At 54.3% G+C, this 24,038-nt stretch overlaps 1 protein-coding gene across 1 annotated transcript in view; it reads left to right on the top strand.

The window, feature by feature from the left end:
* Positions 1–328: 328 nt before the first annotated feature.
* The window catches only part of PHACTR3 (phosphatase and actin regulator 3), a gene marked incomplete at its 5' end in the record, with an annotated part of 222,487 nt that continues 198,777 nt past the window's right edge, over positions 329–24,038 (top strand). The window contains one exon of the mRNA XM_081255887.1: positions 329–437. Coding sequence (XP_081112013.1) covers positions 329–437 — 109 coding nt within the window. The remainder of the gene's footprint in view (positions 438–24,038) is intronic.

Below are 24,038 nucleotides of genomic sequence, written 5' to 3'. Positions count from 1 at the left end.
ACTCGCCCAGCGTCCCACAGCTGCTCAACTGGGCAGCTTCTTTACAACGTAATTACGCGGGCGGCTGCACCTCCCGCCCAACTCTTCCTTTAACGTTTCCAAGGCGTCCTGGCTCTGAGGTTCCGCATCCCGGGCTGCGGAGCCCGCTGGGTCCCGGAGATCAAGGTCACGGCGGCGCCCCTCGGCGCCCCCTCCCGGCGGAGGGGCCGGCCTCGCGTGGCGGCCCCGCCCCCGCCCCGCCCCTCCCCGCCGGCGCTTCCCGCAGTTCTGGGTTTTGCGCGGCGCTGGGCGGCCCCGCCGACGCAGCCCCGAGAGGCCCTCCGGCGGGATGCGCGGCCGGGGCGGGGGGCGCACCCGCTGGCCGGCGCCCATGCTCTCGCTGCTCCGCGCCTTCGGGATCCGGGACGCCGCCGCCACCGCGCGAGGCCCGGCGCAAGGTAAGCGCGCGGCGCGGGGGGCGGGCGCGGGGCTGGGGGGCGGCTGGCCGGGAGCACGCGCCCTGCCCTGGGCCGCTGCGGGGTGGCTGGGATATCCGCTGCGCCCCCAGCACGGAGGTGGGCGCCTGCTGGCTCGGGCTGTCCCCGCAGCCGAGGCGGGCCACTCTGTCCCCAAACAAGGGCAGTCAGTGCGCACAGTGGTCCGGAGCGCTGGCCTTGGCGTCGGCGGTCCCGGGATTGGAACCCTCCTGTACTAGCTGCGTGAGCCTGTGCGCGTGGCACTTGACTTCGCTGTGCCTCGGTTTTCGCATCTGTAAGATGGGGTGCGATCCACTACTTAAGTCTTGGGGCAGTAGCTGGGATCACGTGAGCAGTGCTTGCTACCCAGTGAGAGTTCCACACGTGTTCCTGGTTCCTTGTCCCCTCAGGAAGGACAGTGGGCCTCCCTCCACCTGTGCAGGGCGGGAGCTGCCAGGGCCCCTGCAGATAGACACCTGCTCCTGGAGTGGGTCCAGCTACAGTTAAAGGGACAGGATCTCAGGAGAGGGACTGAGGAAGCTGGAAAATGGCAGGGCTCCACCTGGTCCAGGGGAGAGGACCTGGGAGTGGGCGGGGGCTTAGGTCTCCCCTTGTGGAGGCCAGAGAGCTTTGCCTGGATTTGCTGGCTGTTGGTACAGTTGGCAACCAGACTGAACACTGGTGCGGCCCAAGGAGAGTTAGGCCAGTGTTTACCCCAGTGGCCCCTTGGTTGGAATCCCTGGGGGATCCCACCCCAGGGCTGCACCTTAGAATCTCCTGGAGTCTGTCTTTTTAACCAGTGCCCCAGGTGATTCTGGGATCCAGCTTGTCTGGAAACTGGTTTAGAGACATCAGTGGTTCTCACCAGGGGTGTTTCCCGCTCTGGTTCTGTTTGTTACAACTCCTCCTCCCAGTTCTACTGGCATCCAGTGGGGAGAAGCCAGGGAGGCTGCTGAACATCCTATGATGCCCAGAAAGCTTCCCCCGCAACCCCCACCCCCCAGAAAAAGAAAGAAAAATAACGCGCAGGTCCAGGCCAGCAGTGCGGAGGTTGGGAAACTCTGAGATCCACCGAGTCACTGGGTCGAGAAGGAGGGGACTCTGGGGTTGTTGGGACCAGCAGGCGTCATTTGAGAGCCTGTTGTGTGCCAGGCCCTCTGCAGGGCCCTGAAGATGAGAAGCCCGCGGAGAAGCTTTGGGGCACCTCTGTGTGGTGAGGGGAGCCCCAGCCTAGATGATGGGTGGCCCTTCTGTTGGTGAATCCACTCATCATGAATATCAAGCACCTGTAAGCGTGAGGCCTTGTGCAGAGCCCTGGGGGTGCAGCAGACGAGAGGGAGGTGGCCCCCACCCTGGCACTCACCCTCTAGTGGGGGCAGAGGCGCCCTCACCCCATGCCTGTACACAGTGGGTGCACATGAGCACCAGCTTCCTCCCCTGAAAGCATCCCCCCAAGCTTTACTTGGGTACTGAGTTTATAGGAAGGCATATTTGGGGTTAGATTTTGAGAAAGGACATTTCAAATTGTGACCTTCAGCCTCTTGGCAGTGTATTCGGAGCCGTCACAAGTGTATGATCTGCCTGTGGACATGATGTAATTCCTGCCCCACATGCTCATTTCAATTGTTGGGCATTTTTAAAATAGTTCTGTGGCTTCCGTATGGGCCTTGAAGGATGCAGGGCTCAGCCACTGCTAACCCACTTTCGCCAAGGAGAAAGCCGACTGTTTAGCGGGTCAGCAAGTGTTTGTATTAATCACTGAAAATGGCTCAGGCACTGACCTACATGCTGGGAATGCTGCAGAGCAACGGGGTCAGCTTCCTGCCCTCAGGGAGCTTTGATTCTGGTGGGGGGAGAAAGACAATGGGTGTAGGGGCAAATAAAGTGAAACTAGAAGATAACCTCTGTGCAGAGCAGTGGTGGAAGAAGGTAAGGACAGAGAGGCCGTGACTGAGGATGGGAGCTGCTTTAGCTGGGGTGGCCAGGGGAGAGTCTTCCAAGAGGGATGTTTGGCTGCAGACTTGAATGGGGAGAAGCAGGGAGCCATGTGAGGATAGGGAGCGAGAGCATTCCCAGCATGAGGAAAAGCAGTGGCAGAGGCCCTGCATGGGACTTGGTGGCACTGGAGAACAGAAGAGGGTCATGAGGCTGGAGACCCTGGGCGAGGGGAGATGAGCCATGCCTGGCCAGGTGGGCCAGCAGACCCTGGATCCTGTGATGAGCTATGGGGGTTTCACGTGTGTCGTATGAGGCCATTGAGCTAGGGGGGTTTCACGTGTGTCGTATGAGGCCATTGAGCTAGGGGGGTTTCACATGTGTCGTATGAGGCCATTGAGCTAGGGGGTTTCACGTGTGTCGTATGAGGCCATTGAGCAAGGGGGGTTTCACGTGTGTCGTATGAGGCCATTGAGCTAGGGGGGTTTCACGTGTGTCGTATGAGGCCATTGAGCTAGGGGGGTTTCACGTGTGTCATATGAGGCCATTGAGCTAGGGGGGTTTCACGTGTGTCGTATGAGGCCATTGAGCTAGGGGGGTTTCACGTGTGTAGTATGAGGCCATTGAGCTAGGGGGGTTTCACGTGTGTCGTATGAGGCCATTGAGCTAGGGGGGTTTCACGTGTGTCGTATGAGGCCATTGAGCTAGGGGGGTTTCACGTGTGTCGTATGAGGCCATTGAGCTAGGGGGGTTTCACGTGTGTCGTATGAGGCCATTGGCCAACTTCAGGCTCAGGAATCGCATGAGGGGCCGTCCTGTGGCAGCAGGCTTCCGGTGGGGAGAGGGCCACCTGCTGCTGGAAGGGCAGGGGGTGGGGACAGTGGGCAGCCCCGGGACCCTTAGGTGGTGGAGCTCACAGGCCCTGCTGAAGCCCTAGGGGCCTGAAATCCGGGATGCTGGCTGCTTAGGTTTTGTGTCTAAGCCTGGGGTGGGAGCTCCTTCTGTGGACTTGCGGAAGGCTCGCTGGAGGAGGCGGGAGACTGGTGGCGGGGAAGGTTGGAGAGAGGAGGCCATGTTCGCTTGGAGAGGCCTGCTGACAGCTTCGAGGATGTGCCAGATTGGCCGTTGTCTGTCTGAGTCTGAAGCTTTGGGCGGGTGGGCGGGCGGCCTGGAGCCTCGCATCCGAGATTCCCCGGCGCCGGGCTGAGTCTCTGGGTTTCAGCGTTGCATTTCAGTGTTGGGTCAGATAAGACCCCGTCCAAATACCAAATTTTGGTTTAAGGGTCCGGGGACCCAGGGTAAAGCGAGGCTATGTGCCCGCCGCTCTGGGTGTTCTGATGGCTGGGCTGCGGAGGGGTCCCCTGGCTTCCCAGCGTCCGGAACCGGAAGGGGATCTGTCTGGCTGCCACCTGAAGCGCTGCTCCCTTGATTTGTGTGGCTGCTTCCCGGAGCTTGCTTTGGGCAGATCCTAACTCCCAACCTTAAAGGGCTGATGGGCTGTTTCTGTGTCCAGTGCTGCTTAATTTAGGAACAAATGAGCTGCTTATTCTTCCAGACTTCGAAGTTGGATTTGGAAACACTGACTTGTACTGGGATATTTCTGCACCAAATGCGTTGTGGGTTTTTTTGTTGTTGTTTGTTTGTTTTTAATTTTTTTGAAGGGAAAGGAATGATGGATGAGAGCATGACATGTTCGAGCCCATGCTCGTTACAAGTTGTGGCTTTAGCGGCTGCCCGAGGCCACTGGAAATGGAATGCTGGTCTCCCTGGCCCAGCCCAGGGCTCAGAGTTAGGGCTGCGCCAGGCTCCCAAAGGCAGCAGCTCTGAAGACCCAGCTTGGGGCTGAGCTGCCCAATTCTTTGGAAATCATAATGACAACCAGGTGTATTTAGCAGACGTTTCTGGTAGCAAGTGACCAACAATTTAGGAAACGGTAAATCCAAAGCTGGGCAGTCTCAGTAGCTCCAGCTAGGATCCTTTTGGCTGTCCAGGGCTCGGGCGGGGTCCCACCACCCGCCCTTGGGAATGGGGGGTGCTGCATGGCTGAGTCCTAGCTCACGGGCCAGTCCACAGGCTGCCCAGCCAGAGATGGAGCCTGCATCACCTCCGTAGCCAGGCCTGAGGACCTCCCCCCCCGACCCCCGGAGAAAATCAGTGTGACGGCAGCAGCAGGAGAGTGGGTACTGGGCATTGCAAACCCCAGCACATTTCCAGCTGCCCCAGCAGCACGGGAACCCCATACCTGTGCACACCTGACCTGCAGAACCCACTGTGGATCTGGAATCCTCCTCTGGCCTCAGCCTTCTTTCCGTGACAGGTTTGTGTTTGAAGGCAAAGGCAGGGATTGCGACCTCCAGGCAGCAGTAGAAGGTCCTGCGAGGGTTTGCCATCCAGCCGAGACCTTCCCTTCCCTCCTGTCACCTGCCCAGGTACCCAGGGCATTTTCCCGCCACTTACCCCTCATCCACCCAAACCTGTGCCCCATCATCTTAAAGCTGGCTGATGAACTTGGCCAAGATGAATTGGCTGATCACTCCATTTTTGCTTGAAGGGAAATGAGTGGTCCTCAGGCTTTAGAACGGGTCTGGCCTGTAGTTGGCACTCGGTAAATATTTGTCAGATGAATGCATGAGATGTTCTCCCATGCAGGCAATAGGTTTCTTTGGAGGAATAAAAAAAAAAAATATATATATATATATATATATATATATAATTACATTAGTATTTCATGAACAGCTTCTCCAAGTGAGAAGTGAAAACATTACAGGATCTCCTTGGAAAACCGCTCCTTCCCTGCCCCTCCCTGGAGGGAACCCCTGTTACCACGAGTGTTTTTCCCACCAGACTGTCTTGACACGTGCGTGTGGGTCTCGGTAGAATATGTACAGGATGGTTTCCTGTAAGTGTTTTTAAAGAGGTGGCGTTTGAATACAGCTGTCTTGTTGGGAAACTTACTGTTTTTATTCAACAGCATGTCTGGGAGATTTATCTGGGTTCGTGGATTCTTCCTAATTGCTTTAGAATATTCCACCGTTTGAGACTTTCTGTGGCTGCTGGCCGTGGAGGGCGTCCTCAGAGCCTCTGTTCCCGGCGGTGCCCCTGTGAACGTCCTCTCGGTGCATTTGTGCAAGTGTTTCTCTACAGGGCGCGTTCTAAGACGTGGAAGTTCTGGGGCATAGAAAGAGCCTGTTGTAAATTTTACTTGGTTTTAGCGAAATTGTTTCCCACACTGGCTCTGTCATCCCCAAGGGCAGTGTCTGAGGAGCTAGCTTCTCTAGGTCAGTTTCTTGAAGGTTGTCAGTCCCACAGAAGAAGAGTGGGACTTCTTGGTTTAAGTTGTATTCCGGTGATTGCTGGAGAAGGTTTTTCTCATGCTAATTGGCCCTTTGGATTTCACTTTCTGTGAGTTGCTTCTTTGCTGTGGGGTTGTTAGTTTCTTTTTGCAATTGGTGTGTAAGAGCTATTTGTGTGTTCTGGGTTCTAATCCTCTATTTGCTACAGAGATTTTAGATCTCCCTGTGGCTTGGCTTTTAATTTTGTTTATCGTGTCTTTGGTTGAGTAGAAGTTTTTAAGTTTGTCTTTCTTAAGATATGGTTGACATAGAGCATGATATGAGTTTAGGTATATTATGCAATGATTCGCTGTTTGTATGTATCGCGAAATGATCACCACAGTAAGTCTAGTTAACGTTCATTGCCACAAAGAGTTACGTGTGTGTGTGAGTGTGAGTGTGATGAGAACTTTTGCCGTCTACTCTCTTAGCAACTTTAAAATGTACAGTACACTTCCATTAACTATTGTCACCAAGCCGTACATTCCATCCCCACGTTTTCAGTTTTGAAGAGTGAAGTTTATCAAGCTTTTTTTCTTTTTTTTAAATAAATTTATTTATTTATTCGCTTTTGGCTGTGTTGGGTCCTTGTTGCTGCACGCGGGCTTTCTCTAGTTGCGGCGAGCGGGGGCTACTCTTCGTTGCAGTGCACGGGCTTCTCATTGCGGTGGCTTCTCTTGCTGTGGAGCACGGGCTCTAGGCGCGCGGGCTTCAGTAGTTGTGGTGCGTGGGCTCAGCAGTTGTGGCTTAGGGGCTCTAGAGCGCAGGCTCAGTAGTTGTGGCGCACAGGCTTCGTTGCTCCGCAGCACATGGGATCTTCCCGGACCAGGGCTCGAAACCGTGTCCCTTGCGTTGGCAGGCGGATTCTTAACCACTGCACCAACGGGGAAGCCCCCATCAAGCTTTTTCTTTATGTCTTTGCCTTAAATGTCTTCTTTAAAAAATCCCTTTCTGCCTCACATTTAGAGCAAACACCTTGCCCCAGTTTGCCCAGGATGGTCCTGGTTTTAGCACTGAAAGTCCTGTGTCCTGAGAACCCCTGAGTCCCAAGCAAACCAGGACAGTTGGTCATAAACATCTTCACCCATGTTTCCTTTTAATGAGTGTACAGCTTTTTTCTTTACATTTATGTTTCTAATCCACTGTAATTTACTTCTGTGGATAGTATGAGGTAAAATACGGATTTTTTAAAAAAGTGAAGTATAGTTGATTTACAATGTTGTATTGGTTTCAGGTGTACAGCAGAGTGATTCAATTATACATGTATATATGTATTTCAGATTCTTTTCCATTATAGGTTATTACAAGATATTGAATATAGCTCCCTGTGCTCTACACAGGGTCCTTGTCGTTTATCTGTTTTCTGTATAATAGTGTGTATATGTTAATCCCAAGCTCCTAATTTATCTCTCCTGAATACAGATTTTTAATCAGGGATCCAGGAGTCAAATGTTTCACTCAGAGAACCATCGGTTCTGGTGGAAACGTCCAGCCGTGCATATGGGCAGAGGAGGAAAGGTGGCCTGGGGGGCAGGCACGTGACAACGGGGCAGACCATGTCTCCCGAACCTAACATTGAAGCAGGTTTTGGGCAAGAGTTTCATTTCTGATTTGAAAATATATGGTTTTATTGGTAACAATCAACGTTTCATTTTGCATTTGAGAAACCCCTTTTACCAGGAAGCAGCGGCCCACAGGAGTCAGCTGTTTGGAGAATTCCAGGGGTTCCTCCTCATGGCCCTGCCGCTTCTCCCTCCCCCATCCCCCCAGAAGGAGCCCTCCCCCTGTGCCCGTGGAGACCTGCGTCCTCGTGACTTAATAAAACCAGGGCACTGAGTCCCCCGACCCCTCCTCCTCTGTTTGAGCTTCATTAAGGCAACCTGCTGCCTTTGGGGTTTCTTCCAAAACTCAGCTGCAGTTTATTTTAAGGAAAAACACCACTACAGCAGCTCACACCCCTTGCATCAGACTCCTCCCAGCCGGACTGGGGAGCCACCTGGGACGGTGGTGACGAGAGGAGCCGTGTCCCGGTGACTTGGGGTCTGCACCGTGTCCTCCGCAGTTGTGGGGGGAGGGAGGACAAGGTGGGGTGCCTGGTGCCCTTTGGAGACTGGTGACCTTGGTTGCCTGGGAGGATGTTGATTTTGCATAATTGTAATATTTTCTGGAAAGGTGACTAGTTCCACCAGTGACTGGGTGCGAGTATGTGAATCTTCATGAGGTCTTTCCCGGGATGGAATCCAGGAGTCCTGGGTGCTCAGAGCTGAGCCGTCCCTCTTCTTTTTCCTGCCCTTGGACACCAGCATCCTGGTTCTCAGGCCTTCAGGTTTGGACTGGGCCTGTACCACTGGTTTTCCTGGGTCTGCGGCTTGTTCCTGGCAAACTATGGGGCTTCTCTGCATCCATAACCATGCGCCAGTCCCTCATAATCAGTGTCTGTCTGTATGTCTGTACATCTCCTACTGGTTCTGTTTCTCTGGAGACCCCTGACTAATACAGCTGGTGTATTAGTCTGGTAAGGTTACCATAACAAACTACCACAGAAATTAAATTTCTCACAGTTCGGAGGCTGGAAGTCCAGAATCAAGGTTCCGTCCGAGGCCTCTGTCCTTGGCCTGCCGACAGCTGTGCCCTCCCGAGGCCCGTGTCCTCTGTGTGTGCCCCGCTGTCTCTCCGTGTCCAGGTTTCCTCTTCTTCTAGGGACGCGAGTCAGGCTGGCTTGGGGCCTCCCCAGCAACCTCATTTAACCATAATCACCTCTTTAAAGGCCCTGTCTCCAAACAGCATCACATTTGGGGGTTAGGGGAGTGAGGGGCTTAAGTTCATGAATTTTTTTTTTTTTTTTTTTTTTTGCGGTACACGGGCCTCTCACTGTCGTGGCCTCTCCCGTTGCGGAGCACAGGCTCCGGACGCGCAGGCTCAGCGGCCATGGCTCACGGGCCCAGCCGCTCCGCGGCATGTGGGATCCTCCCGGACCGGGGCACGAACCCATGTCCCCTGCATCAGCAGGTGGACTCTCAACCACTGCGCCACCAGGGAAGCCCTAAGGTCATGAATTTTGAGGGGACTCAATTCAGTCCAGACCCCCTGTGAGGTTAGTGCCACTGTCTGTCTGCGGGGAGCTCAGCGGGGCTGTGGACTGAGCCTCAGGTCTGCTCCACGAGACCTTTGCATGGGAACTTGGATCCCAAGAGGGAGCTTCCAAGAGACACAGCCTCCAGTTCTGACACCTTTTGTGATCTGGCCTTGGAAGTCACACCTCATCACTTCTGCCGTAGAATCAGCCCACCCAGATTGGGGGTAGGGAAGCAGACACCCATCTCTCTTTAAAAATTTTTATTTAACAATTTTTCTTTTAAATCTTTATTAGAGTATAGTTCATTTACAACGTTGTATTAGTTTCTGCTGTACAACGAAGTGAATCAGTTATACATATACATATATCCACTCTTTTTAAGATTCTTTTCCCATATAGTTCATTACAAAGTACTGAGCAGAGTTCCTTAGGCTGTATGGGAGGTCCTTGTTGATTATCTGTTTTATATGTAGTATAAATCTTCCCAATCTCCCAAATTATCCCTCCCCTATCTTCCCCCTTGGTAACCATAAACTTGTTTTCTACATCTGTAACTCTATTTCTGTTTTGTAAATAAGTTCATTTGTACCATTTTTTAAGATTCCACATATAAGCAATATCAGATGATATTTGTCTTTCTCTCTTTGTCTGACTTACTTCACACAGTATGACAATCTCTAGGTCCAGCCATGTCACTGCAAATGGCATTATTTCATTCTTTTTATGGCTGAGTAATATCCCATTGTATATATGTGCCACATCTTCTTTATCCATTCCTCTGTTGGTGGACATTTAGGTTGCTTCCATGTCCTGGCTATTGTCAGTAGTGCTGCAGTGAACATTGGGGTGCGTGTATCTTTTCGAATTATGTTTTTTTCCAGATATATACCCAGGAGTGGGATTGCTGGATCATATGCTAACTCTATTTTTAGGTTTTTAAGGAGCTTCCATACTGTTCTCCATAGTGGCTGTATCAATTTACATTCCCACCAACAGTGTAGGGGGGTTCCCTTTTCTCCACACCCTCTCCAGCATTTATTGTTTGTAGATTTTTAAATGATGGCCATTCTGGTGTGAGGTGACACTAGACACCCATCTCTTAATGGGGGCCATGCAGACCCATGTGGTGAGATGTGAGGTGGGGTCGTATCCTGGCCGTATTTGGAAAATACCACCGGCCACACCATCTGAATGACCCCGACACAGCCCCCTTCCCGGTTCCCGTGTGGCCCTCACCGCTGAGCCTGCACGAAAGAGTCGACCCAGCAGCCTGTCTGCTCTCCCTAGAAAGGCCTCCTTGAGGGGTCGGCCTTCCGCTGGCCTCTGAGAACGTGGACTTGGGAAGGGCCCCTCCGTCTCAGGCTGGGAGAGTGGCTCCCTGCGCTGTTTGCACGGAGAGTTGGGTGCACGCTGGAGCCCTGCTTTCCTTCTGGGGTTTTCCTTCTGGGGTCTGCCTTCCTGCTCCCTGCGGGCAGAGGGTGCCCACGGGACCAGCCCCCCAAGAAAAACGCTGGGCGCTGAGTCTCCAATGAGCTTCCCGGGGCGACCACCTGTCACACGTGTGGTACCAACTCCTTGTTGGAGGAATTAAGTGTGTCCCGTGACTCCACAGGGAGAAGGTTCTGGAAGCTTGTGCCTGGTTTACCCAGGAGTCACCCACTCGCCTTGTCCCTTTGCTGACTGTGCTCCACGTCCTCTCTGTAGTGAATCACGGCCATGAATACGAGTGGACCTGAGTTCAGGGAGCCCCTCTAGTGAGTCCCCAAACCTGAGGGGGGTCCTGGAGACCCCAGCACCATGGCCGTCTGTTCATTCTCTTGTTAGTGCTCCATCTTTCCCAGCCAGTATCGACCCAGGCCTGCGGCGACCTGCTCACTGCTGTGTGCACACCTGTGCCTGGCACATGGCAGGTGGCCTTACCGAGAGCACGAACCACAGGTGGGGCTGGGAAATTCTGCCTTTTCTCAGCCCACGGAGAGAGCCATCCTTGGGCTCCAGAAGTTTCTTCCTTCGGACAGCATCTGTTCTAACACTGAGCCTCTGGCTTCTCTGCAGAGGAGACCCATTTAGCAGAAAAAGCCCCCAATTCAGCAGCACTTTCCCTCCAGAATTGCGAGAAGCAGCACACAGTCTCTCCAAAGCATCTCTATTTGAGAGGCTACCCTGTTCTTCTGAAAGCATGTATTTTTAGACCGTTTCGAATTATTTACACACCCTTCCTACAGCAAACTTGAAACAGGTGTATGGAGGCCTACCTGGGCCCCATTCTCCAATACTGACCCCACGTACTTTGTACAGGTACTGACAGGTGCCCTTGGCAGGCACCTCCATCCGAGTCTTAATCAAAGCGTCTGCCTTATCTGTTTCCCAGTCTGTCCGGTCCGATTCTGCCACCAGCAGGTCTCCCGGAAGTCAGGCAGGCATCCTGCTGCCTGCATTGTGTGCATCGTATATTTGGATGGTGGGGTCACTGCCACTGACCCACAGGGTAAGGACCAGAAATAGACCCTGCCCTAGATGAGGTTTCTGATACAAGTGAAGGACTGTTTCTCTCCACTTAATAGTGTCCAGAACAGCTGTGTGGAAAGGAATGTTATCTTTCGTCTGTGACTAAATCTCTTTTAACTCCTGTAATTCACACGCCCTCAGATAACGGGATGCCAGCACCGAGAGACTGCTGCAAATTTCTGTTTCTATTTTTATTTTAACGGCTTTGCTGTCTGCGCTTTTTCCTATAAGCCACACCCAAAAATCATGGTAAATTAGCTCCAAGTTTTTACCTCTTCGTTAAATATTGGGAGGATAAAAAGTAAGAGGAGGGATGCCTTTCATTTGTAGAGCAGAGTGATTTCTAACTTGGAGAATTATGATGAAAGTGACGGATGTTTTGTAATGATCATTTGCACCGGCTTTGTATGGGAGTCACCACGGTGGGAGAAGCCATGATGAAATCTCCTCTGGGGGGACAGTGATATCACATGAGCCGGGGCCAGATGCCGGGCCGAGCCCTGTCCTCAGCTCTGCCCCTTTGCCTGCATGTCTGTATAGGAGGTGTGACCCCATTTGTCAGATGAGGAAAACCGAGGCTCAAAGAGATGGAGTAACTTGCCCAAGGCCACACAGCTGCCGGAGCTGCACCTGAACCTGGGCAATCGACTTTGGCAGACTTTGGATTCTTAGCCCTTTGCTTGTTCCTGCCTCAGAATTTATGTTCTCTACCTTTTGTTCTGGAAGACAGTGCTAGTTCTTGGTACCTCATACAGGGGTCCTTAGTGAATGCCCCAACTCAGGCTGCACCTTGGAGGTGCCTGACTTGGAAACAAGGGGTCTGGTGGCAGGAGAGAGCCCTGCCCTGCACGTGGCTTTGTGCCCCGCAGGTGGGACACCTGGGTGGTCGTCTCCGCCTGTCCTCCTGTGTGGTTTGTGCCCTTCGTTTGAATCTTGGGTTGACCTTGGATGTGCGCACATCCCTCTTCCCAGGTGGTCTATGCGGGGTCACCCAGGGTCGTGCAGGGTTGGGAGAAGGACCCTTGCAGTCCGGCAGACCTGCATGACCGCCCCCTCCCCGAGCCTGGGCCTCCTGTGGGTGGAGGATAACACCAGGACTGGCGTCCTTGGTCACCCGGGAGGATGAATGGGAAGATGCGTGTGTTCCTTTTCTGTGGCTGCTGAAACGGAGGACCACGAACTTGGCGGGCTAAGTGACATGTGTCTATCGTCACACGCCCCTTGTGGGTTAGAGGTGTGGTGGGCTCAGTGGTGCCCTGCTCTGGGGCCCACGGGCCAGAGTCGAGGTACGGGCAGGTCCTGGCGTTCTGAGAGGGAAGCCGAGTCCTGCTCACAGGTTGCAGGACTGGGGTCCCTGTTTCCCTGCGGGCTGTTGGGGGGTCCTTCTCTGCTTCCAGAGGCCACTGTGTTCCCTGGCTTCTGGCCCCTTCAGGGCCCGCAGTGGTGGGCCGCATCCTTCTCGAATGCCTGGTCCGCCTTTTGCGCCCCTCTTGCTCTTCTGTCTTCCCTCTGCTTTGAGGGCTCCTGTGATTACACAGCCCCGTCTGGATCATCTCGGATAATCTCCCTGTCTTCGGGTCAGCTGATTATAACCCTGGTTCCGTCCGCAAAAGCCTTCACGGCAGTGCCTAGGGTCAAGTTTGATTGAGTAACCCGGGGCTGGGAATCCGGGGAGATTAGAATTCTGCCGTTCACACTGTGGGTAAGTGGATTAGCCCGGGGACCGGCCCATAGTGAGCTACTAGATGCGGACAGGGTGACACCACTGTGGTGAGATCCAGTTAAATCAGCTGCATGAGTTTTGGGGGAGAGCAGTGGGGTCTAGCTTCGAGGAATCCTGCTGTTAAAACAACCCCCTCCCCGAATTATAGAGCACGTAATCCCCGAATTATAGAGCACATAATCCCCGAATTATAGAGCACGTAAATCAGCTGGTAACTATCTGAATTGTAACAGTAATCGTGTGTAGGAATTTTTTTTTTATTGCAGTTCAGTGGCATGGTACCTTTGCATCAGGAGTGGGGGGAAACATACATAGTTACAATGTATCTGGGCTCTGCCCACTACCCTGCATTCTAGGCTGCCTGTGTCTCTCCCTGTCTGAATGCAGCAGCCCCTGTCCACCCCCCTCATCTCCCCAGCCCCTTTTGCCTCCCTCCAGTGGCCCCATAACCTTCCAAGAGAAGGGAAATCCGTTCTCTTTCTTTCCTGGCTGGAGACCCTCCTGGGTTTTTCATTCCTCCCAAGATAAAATCTGTTCTCTGCCCCATGGGTCATGAGGCCCTTTGAGTCCTGGGGCCTGTCCCCCACTCTCACCGCATGCCACCCCGCCCCCAGCACTCCAGCTACCCAGCCCCTGCTCAGCCCTTCAAACTGCCCAGTGCTCCCACCCCAGGGCCTTTGCACGTGCTGTTGTTGGGAGGGAGCCCTCCTCTCCCCTTCCCCACCCCCTGCAGTGCCTGGCACATACTGTGAATAAGTGAATCAATCAATGAAACCCCAAACAGGGGCCTCATGTTCTTTAGGACACATCTCTTGGATCAAGGCTGGTGGCTCCATGTGGTCTTTAGACCCATGCCTTTCCGAATGCAGGGCCAGCCCCCCGTCTTTGCTGTGTGTTGCAGGTTCTGGTCAGAGCTAGAACCAACCCCACTCTAGATTTCTGCCCCTCCACTCCCTCCTGCCAACAGACCCCCAGGGCCCATTCCCCTAAAATCCTGGGGTTCCCTTTTACACCATGGTACCCCTTGAAAAGAATGAACCATGAGGGTCAGAGGCCCCCCAAAACTGCCACATGACGTGCCAGGAGTGATCTCTGCTGCACCCCAGGTTGATGGGCTGATGTAGCCTCCACTAAACACAGAAATGAATGCTGTTCCCCCGTCTGCCGTGGAAGTCACTGGCACTATTGTTAATATTCCAGAATGGGGACTGGTGAACGCACCAGGATCTAACTGCCTAAATAACTGCCCCTCCCCCCATGAAATCCCCGTGGAGCCACCAGCTTTAAACTGCACAGCAGGTTAGTGAAATGTAGGCTCTGAAAGCGATCACAGCGTCTATGAAAATACGGACACAGCCATCATTATTTATAGGTTTGCACAAGTGGATTCTTGGAATTATCGCTCCAGCCAAGGAACTTAGGAAGTATTTTTAAAAGTTTAAAGTACTATAAACCTGGTGCTACGAATTCTCTGTAATTTATGGATCGGGCTCGATGCCATGTTTGAACTGTGACACGGTAAAAGACTTTGTCTTCCGTCCCTGCGGTGGGTTGTTAGAGACGTAAACCTGGGTGTGGCGAGGCAGTAAACCCAGCGATGGGGCCTCCCAAGGGAAAGGAGACAAGCCCCTTTAGAATATAAATCCAGTAAACCTACTACAGTGCACACGTTGAGTTGGAGGAAAGAGAAAGTGTCTGGGTGACAACGACCATTATTTAAACACAAATTATCTTCTTTTAAAAGTCAGAGTCAAGGGCTTCCCTGGTGGCGCAGGGGTTGGGAGTCCGCCTGCCGATGCAGGGGACACGGGTTCGTGCCCCGGTCCGGGAGGATCCCACATGCCGCGGAGCGGCTGGGCCCGTGAGCCATGGCCGCTGAGCCTGCGCGTCCGGAGCCTGTGCTCCGCAACGGGAGAGGCCCGCGTACCACAAAAAAAAAAAAAAAAAAGAAAGTCAGAGTCAAGTGGCTGGACCATCGGGGCAGTGAGCATAACTGCTGAAGAGCATTGCCAGTTTGCCCTTTTATTTATTATTAACATTCTAATCATCCACGTCTTTCAGAATCCCTTTCTCCACAGTTGTTGGCATCCCATCCTCACGTGTGTCACTCCAGGGTCACAGCGTGGCTGCTGGAGCTCCAGACCCCGCAGGACACTCGGACAGGAGGCAGGCACGCTGCCATCAGCACCTGCCAGGGTGATGGTGACAGCTGCCTTTTCTGTGTGTCTCTCCGTCCGTCCATCAGCGGTGTTTCCCACAGAGGAAGCCAGCCCACTCCCTTCATTAGCTAGAAACAGGGCACACGCATCCTCCAACAAGGGAGGTGTATAGGATGTACCCAGGCTGGGAGGTCCCCTGAGGCTTTCGGCTTGGTGCTCCAACGCACCCCTGACACACAGAAGCAGGAGCTGCCTGGGGCTGTTTTCTGTCCTTCCTGCAGAGGGCGCCCCCATCCCTCCCCTGGTTCGGCTTCTTGCTTCATATTCTTCTGCCTCCATCCCTGCCATCCTATGGGGCCCTCCCGGCGGCCTGGATGTGCTCGGGGCACGTGCTCGGGGCACGTAAGACATCAGAAGGCCAGCGTCTTGCACCAGAGGACTTTCTGTGTCCCGAGTGCTGGGACCAAATGCCAGCACCCTACGAGGGAGGCCCTTCCCCCACTCACGTGGGCTTAGAGGGGACACAGGAAGTGATGGAACCGCCTCTCGTGCCCGGGTCTTAGACTCCGGCTCTAGATAGCCTGAGCACGGAAGACACTCTGAGGAGGGCTAAGCCTGGGGACACCCACGGCCGTTTCTCAGGCCAGCTCTGGCTGCCGATGCCTTTCAGGGTGGGGACCATGGTTGGTGACATGGAGGCTTTTGTTTTAGAAGAGTTGGGCGTGTTTAGAAAAGAGCCACATCTGGTATTGCGTTGAGCACCACCCTGGGTAACCTCATGGGCAAGGATGGTGATGGAAACCCCAGCAAGGTCAAAGGGCAAAAGAAGCCAAGTTCAAGGCTAGGTCAGCCCTCAGGTCAGCGGAAGTTCCCACAGGCCGTTGTTGGGCGCAGTTCCTTCTGTGACCAGCAGAGGGCGGGGCTCCCCTCCTCACCGTGGGCTCCGTGGGACCTGCTTTGTCTTCACCCCTCCCTCTCCTTTGGCCTCCAGTCCCCACCCTGGGGGATGCCCTCTGGACCCTCTTCCATTGTTTCCCTAATAGCTTGGACAGAGACTGCGGCTGGAGCAGTTCTTTTTAAGCGTTTGCGTTTGCTGGTTTAATTCTGTTCTGTGACGGGTAAGGAAGGGTCCCTGGAGCCTCAGGAGCAACCTCAGGTCTGGAGGGCAGGAGCTGATGTGGGTCCTGAGGATGCTGAGCCCCCCACTTTTGGAGCAGCGATGCGTCGATGCCCCTGTGCGCAGTCATTGATTTGGTCAACGGAGACCCGCTTCTTGGGCACCTGCAACGCCCCAGGCTTCTGCCTGACAAAGATCCCTGAACCCATGGTGGCGACCTGGTGGGGTCCCAGGTCCTTGGGTTGTCAGCTCTGCAGGGGTCTCCGACATACGAGGGGTCTCCGAGAGCACCGCTAGCACTGGTCCAGCTCTTGCCACGTGACCCCTGGGAACGGCCGGGCAGGAGTGACCATGCTCTTTCTAAGATGAGGAATCACAGTTCCAGAGAGGGGTCCCCAGCCTGCAGCTGGTACCAGAAGGCCTGTGGGACCCAAAGCATGTGCCCTTTTGTCCCTCCCTCACCTGGGGTCCCTTCTGTGTCACCAGCCGCAAGAATCCTCTGGAGACCCACTTCTGTCTTCAGCACTTGTCTTTCACCGTGCTCATGACAAGGACCACAAGACACTGCATGGACTGGGTCCACACCCCCTCCTCCAGCCTAGCTCACACCCTGGCCCCTCACTCTGCCTCTTCTTGGGGACTTCAGAGCTCTGTGCTGCTCCCACCTCATGGCCTTTGCCTAGACAGTTCCCTCTGCCTCCTTGACTTGTCTCATTAATCCCACTGAGACTTCAGTTTCAGGAAGAGCATCACTTCCTCAGACCAGGCTCTGCCCACCCAGGTTGGGCATCCCTCACTCTGTGTTCACTGAAATCAATGGATTGATTGATTGCTTAGTTCTGAATCCTCTCTTCTCTGCAAGATCACGAGCTCTGAGAATTCAGGGTCCAATAACGTCTTGTTTCATCGTGGTATTCCCAGAAAAATCATAAGTTTTGTCACAAAATAGATACTCAGGAAATATTTGATGGATGGCAGTAATCTGCATCTTTTTAAAATTGAGGTATAGTTGATGGACAATATTCTATAAGTTTCAAGTGTACAGCATAGTGATTCACAGTTTTTGTATTTTTCATCTGCACTTTGTGTAAGAAGGAAACCAACTCTGGAGACGCCTGTGGGCGGGATTGGGCCTCTGTGTGGTCCTTTTTCCACACACCTGCTAACAAAGGGCACGTCTGTGTGTACGGGTGGCTCTGCCAGCCTCAGAGTCACCTCCGCCATGGTGTCCCCACCACGACTGCCCTGGGCAGAGGAAGGCCCTCCCTTTCCTTCACCACTTCGTGTTTTCAGAAGGGACGAATTTTACAGGCTTCGCCATCTTTGTAGTTCTTTGAGGCAGCTGTGTTGAGGCTGTCAGGGCTGCCCAGAGTCAGCAAATGGCTTTGCGTTTCTGATCAGGGACCCGAAGGGTGACCCCTGGGAGGGCTTGAGTCTGATTCAGAGCCCAGGGCAGGGACAGGGGAGGTTGAAGTGTGATTGTGCCTAGCAGAGGTGAGAGGCGGAACCCAGGCATTCTTCAAATCAAAAGCTCAGCCCAGGTGCCTCTGTGTACCTGGTTTTGTTTTTTAAAACAGCCTTATTGAAATACTTTACGAACCATAAAGGTCACCTGTTTAAAGTGTAAAATTCCATAGCTTTTGGTATATTTACAGAGTGGTGAAACCATCACCATAATCTTATTTTAAAACACTTAGAGCCTTTCTGTCACCCCGAAAAGAAACCCCGTACTCATGAGCAGTCACCCCCTTTGCCCCCGTGCCCCCTCCCTGCCCTAGGTAACCACTAATCTGCCTTCCGTCTCTGTGGACATTTCACATATTGGAATCATATAGTATATATATGTATGTTTTTGTGTATGTGTGTGTGACTGGCTTCTTTCACTTGGAACACTTCCAAGCTTCACCCATATTGTAGCAGGTATCAGTATTTTATTCCTTTTTATGGCTGAATAATGTTACGTTGGATGGGTACACCACATTTTATTTATCCATTTATCATGGATAAATAAAGACCCCCATGGGATCCTCTAGGCTGGGACCTGTGGACAGCAGCCTTCTGCACCCCTTGTGGGCCAGGTCTTCCCCGGCCTCTAGACAGCCCTGGTCTGGGCGTGGACAACTTGGACCGCCTGAGTCCCTGCTGCAGGCAGTGCACCAGACTTTTATTTCTGCTGATCAGTAGACGTGGGGTCACTAATGTTTTTAAACCTCGAACTATTTTTATTATGGATCATTTCAAAGCCAGAGAAAAATATAATGACCAGCTCCATCTCTCCCCAACTCAAATCAATATTGTGCCAACATATACGCTGAAGAACTAACATTTTTTTTTTTTTTTTTTTTGCGGTACGCGGCGTCTCACTGCTGTGGCCTCTCCCGTTGCGGAGCACAGGCTCCGGACGTGCAGGCTCAGCGGCCATGGCTCACGGGCCCAGCCGCTCCGCGGCATGTGGGATCCTCCCAGACCGGGGCACGAACCCGTGTCCCCTGCAGCGGCAGGCGGACTCTCAACCACTGCGCCACCAGGGAAGCCCAGAACTAACATATGTGGTGGTCACCCTTGTCTTCTGTCCCTCACCTCCACGGGAACTCCTGGAGCAAATGCTAAGCCTACGCTTTTCTATGCCTTTAAGCCCCGCCATACAGTTAGGGGGAGTGGGCGAATGGGCACAGCCGTGTAGACTGTCCGAAGGGACTCGAAGTGGTTTTAGGTGGTACGTACACAGGCGAGGCACTAAGGGACGTTGGCGTCTGTAGACAGTTCTTGTGTTCTTCGTCCTGTCCACACGCGACAGGGAGGCTGCATTCCTATCTCTGGAGCGATGGTTTCCTTTAAAATGCATTTAAGGGCAGATTGATTTAAAGAAGAACCTTAAGTCCGTAGCAGTCCAGGTTCTGAGTAGGGGAGGCCCTGCAGCGTAGGGGTGGGGGACAGACAGCTGGAAGGCGCTGTGGCCACCCCTCTCTGCCCTCCTCTCGCACGTGCCCCTGGGCTGCCATCCGCCCCCCGACCCGCTGGTCCATCTCTGTATCCGCTGCTGGCCGGCCTACCTCAGGCCTCCTCACGCAGGCGTGAGGTGTGCTGATGGCGCGGCTGGGGGCTTCCTGAGGCCTGCCTGTGTTTGGGCCGGGACTCAGCACGGCTCTCGGGGACTGCCGGGGGACACACTTGGAAAGACCGCGGGCCGGGAGCCTCGGCCCTGCCTGTCCTGGCTTGTGACCCAGGCAGGTGCGCTCACCTCTCTGAGTTGCCCTCACCTCTCAGGTGGAGGCTACGGTAGCTCACACCTCCGAGGTGCGTGAGGAAGAAATGATGCCCCCGCCCCCGCCCCAGAGCCAGGTGTGTCGCCATGCAGCACATTTTTACGTGGATAAGAAGTATTTAGTAAAACGTCCTACCGGTTTCCTCCTTGTTTCATGGTATGTGTTGACAGCTGCAGTGAAATGTTTGGGGGGGGACGTGTATTGATTCATTGGTGGCCATTCCCGGCTCTGCCCTCCCCGGCCACTGGAAGACCCACTGGGGGTGTTTCTGCATCTGGATCCCCAGTGCCTGGCGTGGTGCTCAGCACACACTGGGCTCTGTGGATTATTGGAAGGGAGGGACGGAGGGAGGGAGGGAGGGAGGCTTTCTTTCTCTGAGGCGACTGCTGCTCAGAGCCCAAAGCTCCATGTGCAGTGAGGACCCGCATTTCCCCACATCTCAGTGCTGTCCTTGGCCCTTCACTGGGGTTCACCCAACACCGCCAGGTGCTCCCCCTGCACCCCAGCCCTGCTTTAGGTGCAGGCCGGATACGAAGAAGCAGCCCCAGGAAGGTCCCCAGCCCCTGCCCAGCTTCAGGACCCCTGGCAGCCTCCTCTGGGCCCCGGTTATTTTCATCACCCACAGTGGGGCTGAGAGCAGCACCCTCTACCTGGGGTGGCTTGAGGGGCCGAGACAGGATCCTGCCCATCGGAGCTTCTCTGCACAGCAAGGCCGGGGCTGGGTGCACCCTCCCCCTGCGTCCCTGTGGCCCTGCCGCCTGAGGGTCTGGCCCCCTTCCTAGCCCAGGCTGTGTGACACAGCTCCCTTTTCTGTGTCCTTTACCGGGCTTTCCTCTTCTTCATCGCTCGAGCCTTAGCTGGAGATGTGGGAGTTGCCTCTGTTTCTCCCACACCACCATCTGGAAGGGTTAGAATTGCTCAGTAGCCCCTGGGGGGGCACTTCTGTAAGTGGCAGCCCTAGGCGGGGTCACCTCCCTTGCCTGGTCTCATCAACTCCATCAAGGAATCTGGGGGAGGCCTCCCTGGAAGGTGCCAGGTGCCCCTCTACCTCTCTCCTCCCCGGCGAGGGGCTGAGGGCCTGGGGGAAGGAGGGCTGGGCAGTGGGGAGGAGGCTGTGGTGGGCGGGGACAAAGCTCCGGAGTGCCCCACCCCCCATCCCACGGTGGCCTCCCCCTGGAAGCCTCTGCCTGAAGCTGCTGGGGAGATTAGGCCCTGACCTCCGAGGGAGGCACCCTCAGGGTCCCCTTCCCCCCCAGCTGGGAGCCGGAGGAAGCGGGATGTGGAATCCTTGCTTCCAGAGCGCGGCTGCGGTGGGAGTGGGCGGTTCAGGACTCAGGATTCAGCCCCCTCCCTCGGGGCGGGCAGCGTGCAGTTCAGGTATTTGAGACCCCGCCCCATCCCCACGCTGGCTCTCGCTCCCCTCTCTCGTGACGTCAGGCTCCTCTCGCGGGGCATGATGGGAGAATCCTAATGTTTTCCAACAGATGCTCCAAGAACAGCTTTCAGATTAAAGCAATCGCCAGAGCACAGATTCTTCTTTTTTCCTTTTTTTTCCCCCGGGGGGTGGGAGGTGGGGTGGGGGGAGGGAGCGCCCCAGAAATTCTCGGGCATCACCCCCTGCCCCAAGCACGCAATAAACACTGACAAGAAAAAGTTTTTATTTCCTGGTTCAACTTTTTTTTTTTTTCCTGGAATATAGACTGAAGAATGGGAATAAACACGAATAAATAACAGAGCGAGGCCGCGCACGCCGGGATGCGCCTGGCTGCAGCCGCGAGGCTATTGTCTCACCGCCCTGAAGCCCGCCCCGGCCTCGTCCTCCGGCTTCTTCTCTTTCCCTGTCCTTTTTGATTTTCCTTTTTAAAAAGACGCCCCCTCCAGTCCCCTGGCCAGTGACCTTGGCCTTCTCGGATGCTCTGATTACACGCGGCTCCCTCCAACTTGCCCCCGCGCCGGCCGGGCCCATGGCCGCGTCCGAGGACGGGAGCGGCTGCCTCGTGTCGCGGGGCCGCTCGCAGAGTGACCCCAGCGTCCTCACCGACTCCTCGGCCACGTCCTCCGCGGACGCCGGGGAGAATCCAGGTAACGGGGTGGGCGGGGGAGGGCCGGGGCAGGGGGCGCTGGGCGCAAGTCCCCGGCGCTGCTGCGCGCCGGGGCTGCATTTGCGGGACCGCGGCAGGACCCGGTCGCTCAGGCTCCCCACAAGGCGGCGGAGCCCTTTGTCCGGGGAGGAGCCGGTTCCCCGGGTAGAGCCCGGCACTCCGCATCTAACCTTCTTGCGGGTTGGTGGGCTCTGCTGGCCCCTCCGAGGGGCTTCCCTTCTTTGGGTGCTGACCAGCTGGGGGCCGGGAGTCAGACCTGTGGCCGCCTCTACCAGCTCCGGCTCCGAGCTCTGCTTCCCTCCCCCGCGGCCCCAGCTCCGGTGGCCCCGGCGGCTCGGCTGGGGCATCCCCCGCCCGGGCAGGGCAGCGCTTATGCGGCCGCCGCGCAGAGGGGTTCCGCGGGGCGCCCAAGTCGGCGGGGCCTGGCGCACCTGGGCGCGCCCGCCCGCCTCCCGGGACAGGTGTGCTGGCAGAGCTGCCACTGGGAGATGAAGGGCATGCGTGCACCAGGACGGAGCCTCATTTCATTCAATTATACGGACTGCGTTCATTCCCCCACCCCCCGCGGCAGCGTCGATTGTTTAGGTGATAATTCCGGTCACAAAGGAGCCTATACGGCTTGACTGATTACTTTCCAAAGAGGAAGAAAGGCCTAATAAAGCAGGAGGGGGGTGATGGGAGGTGGGCTGTGCGCCCCGTCACCATGGAGACGCAGGAAGCAAAGTGATCATTAAAACCTTTCTCCACCAGAAGGCAATTTTCACTTCACAGGGAGAAGTCTGAGCTTCTGAAATGTAGGGTTCAAAAAAAGAATCAAAGCTGGTGTTTTGGTATCACGCCACAGGACTCCATTCGAATCTTAGAGAAGCACCATCCTGTCACAGGTTCTGTTTTGACAATAAGTTGCCTTACCTTCCTTTGAGGATTGTCCCTCTCTAAATTCACTGACCCCGGATGGGGACTTGATCACGCTAAATGGTGGGCATCAAACTCCAGATACTCCCTGGGGCTGGGGTGAACCGGCTGTGTGGGGAGGGATTCCTTCACTTCGCTGGAACACAGAGGAGCTTCACTATTTAACTGCAAAGAAAGACGGGTTAAAGGCAGGCAGCTCTGTGGGCGCCAGGGCCCAATCTGAAATTTTAAACAATAAACCCATGCAAGGCTTGTAAGATTTCTTTGTTAGGACTATTGACACTGTCCTTTGGTCAAACTAAGGTACCCACCGGAGGAGATCCCTGGCTTTTTTTTTTTTTATATCTGGGAGGGCAAGTTAATTTCCTTGGAGTTTCAAGCAGAGGCAGCTATAGGCAGACCCTTAAGGCTTTAATTAATCCATTTATTAGAAATCTGGGATTAAGCCCTCAGCACTCCATGATGGATTGGTTTTCTCTGTGTTGGAGATGCACATCCATGGTTGTTCCAATTATGGAAGTTGAGTGGCTCGTCATGAGAAAATTCTTTTCAGCTCCTTTTGTCTCCCTGGCAGTAAAAGGAAGCAAACTTGAAACAGGAATTATGGAGGATTTAGCTTTTTGGCTGTCTGTGAGTTGATGCCTCCGTGGGTGGGAACAGAGGGCTTGACAGGTGTCTCGTGCCGGTCCACCTGGGAGAGAGGTGGAAGGGCTTGGCTGTCCGTGATTAAGTGATACCGCGGGAGGCTGAAAGCCCGAGTTCGTCTCTGGTTCAGATGCTCAAAATGGGACCCAGCAAGCAGATGCCTGAGGTAAAAAAGTCTCTAGTCGGTATAATTCTATGAGCGGCAGAACCTTACTAAAAAGCAAAAATCAATGAAGTATTTAAGGGTTGTGTTAAGCACAGGAGTTCTGGTAGAAAGAGATTCAGAATCTTCAAGTTGGAAGCGACCTGGGAGCTTGACGTGGCGAGGGTGGATTAGGGGAGCATCATCTACAACTGCTTTGCTTGGTTGGCTTGGCATGTGCTCGCATGCCTCTTTTGATGGGGGACTCACTTCTTTTTGATGCAGTGCATGCTTCTCTTTGGGCAGACCCATTTAAAAAGTCTTTTTCAAATGGTTTGGGAAGGTCTGCTATCAGTCAGTTCTGATGTGATCTTCTCATGATGCATGTTACCTGGGTTTTCAGAGAGTCTGGTGTTGTGAGTGAGTCATCGCACCCACCCGAGTCCCTTCTTCACTAGGCTGAAGAGTCCCAGCCCTTCAACTCCCTTGCCCTGTAGGACCTCTCCCGTTTGTCCGCCTGCTGCTCTAAAGAGCTACTTCTGAAATGTGAAGCTCACGAGCCAGCTGTGGAATAATCCGGTGCAAAGTCAGAAGTGTCACCTCCTTCCAGCTACATTCTATGGTTTTATAAAAACAGCCCAAGGTTGCATTTACCCTTTCCCC

This window comes from Mesoplodon bidens (assembly GCF_964165515.1).
Source record: "Mesoplodon bidens genome assembly, chromosome: 15".
Lineage (NCBI taxonomy): Eukaryota > Metazoa > Chordata > Mammalia > Artiodactyla > Ziphiidae > Mesoplodon > Mesoplodon bidens.
This window is presented reverse-complemented; position numbering and strand designations above follow the sequence as displayed.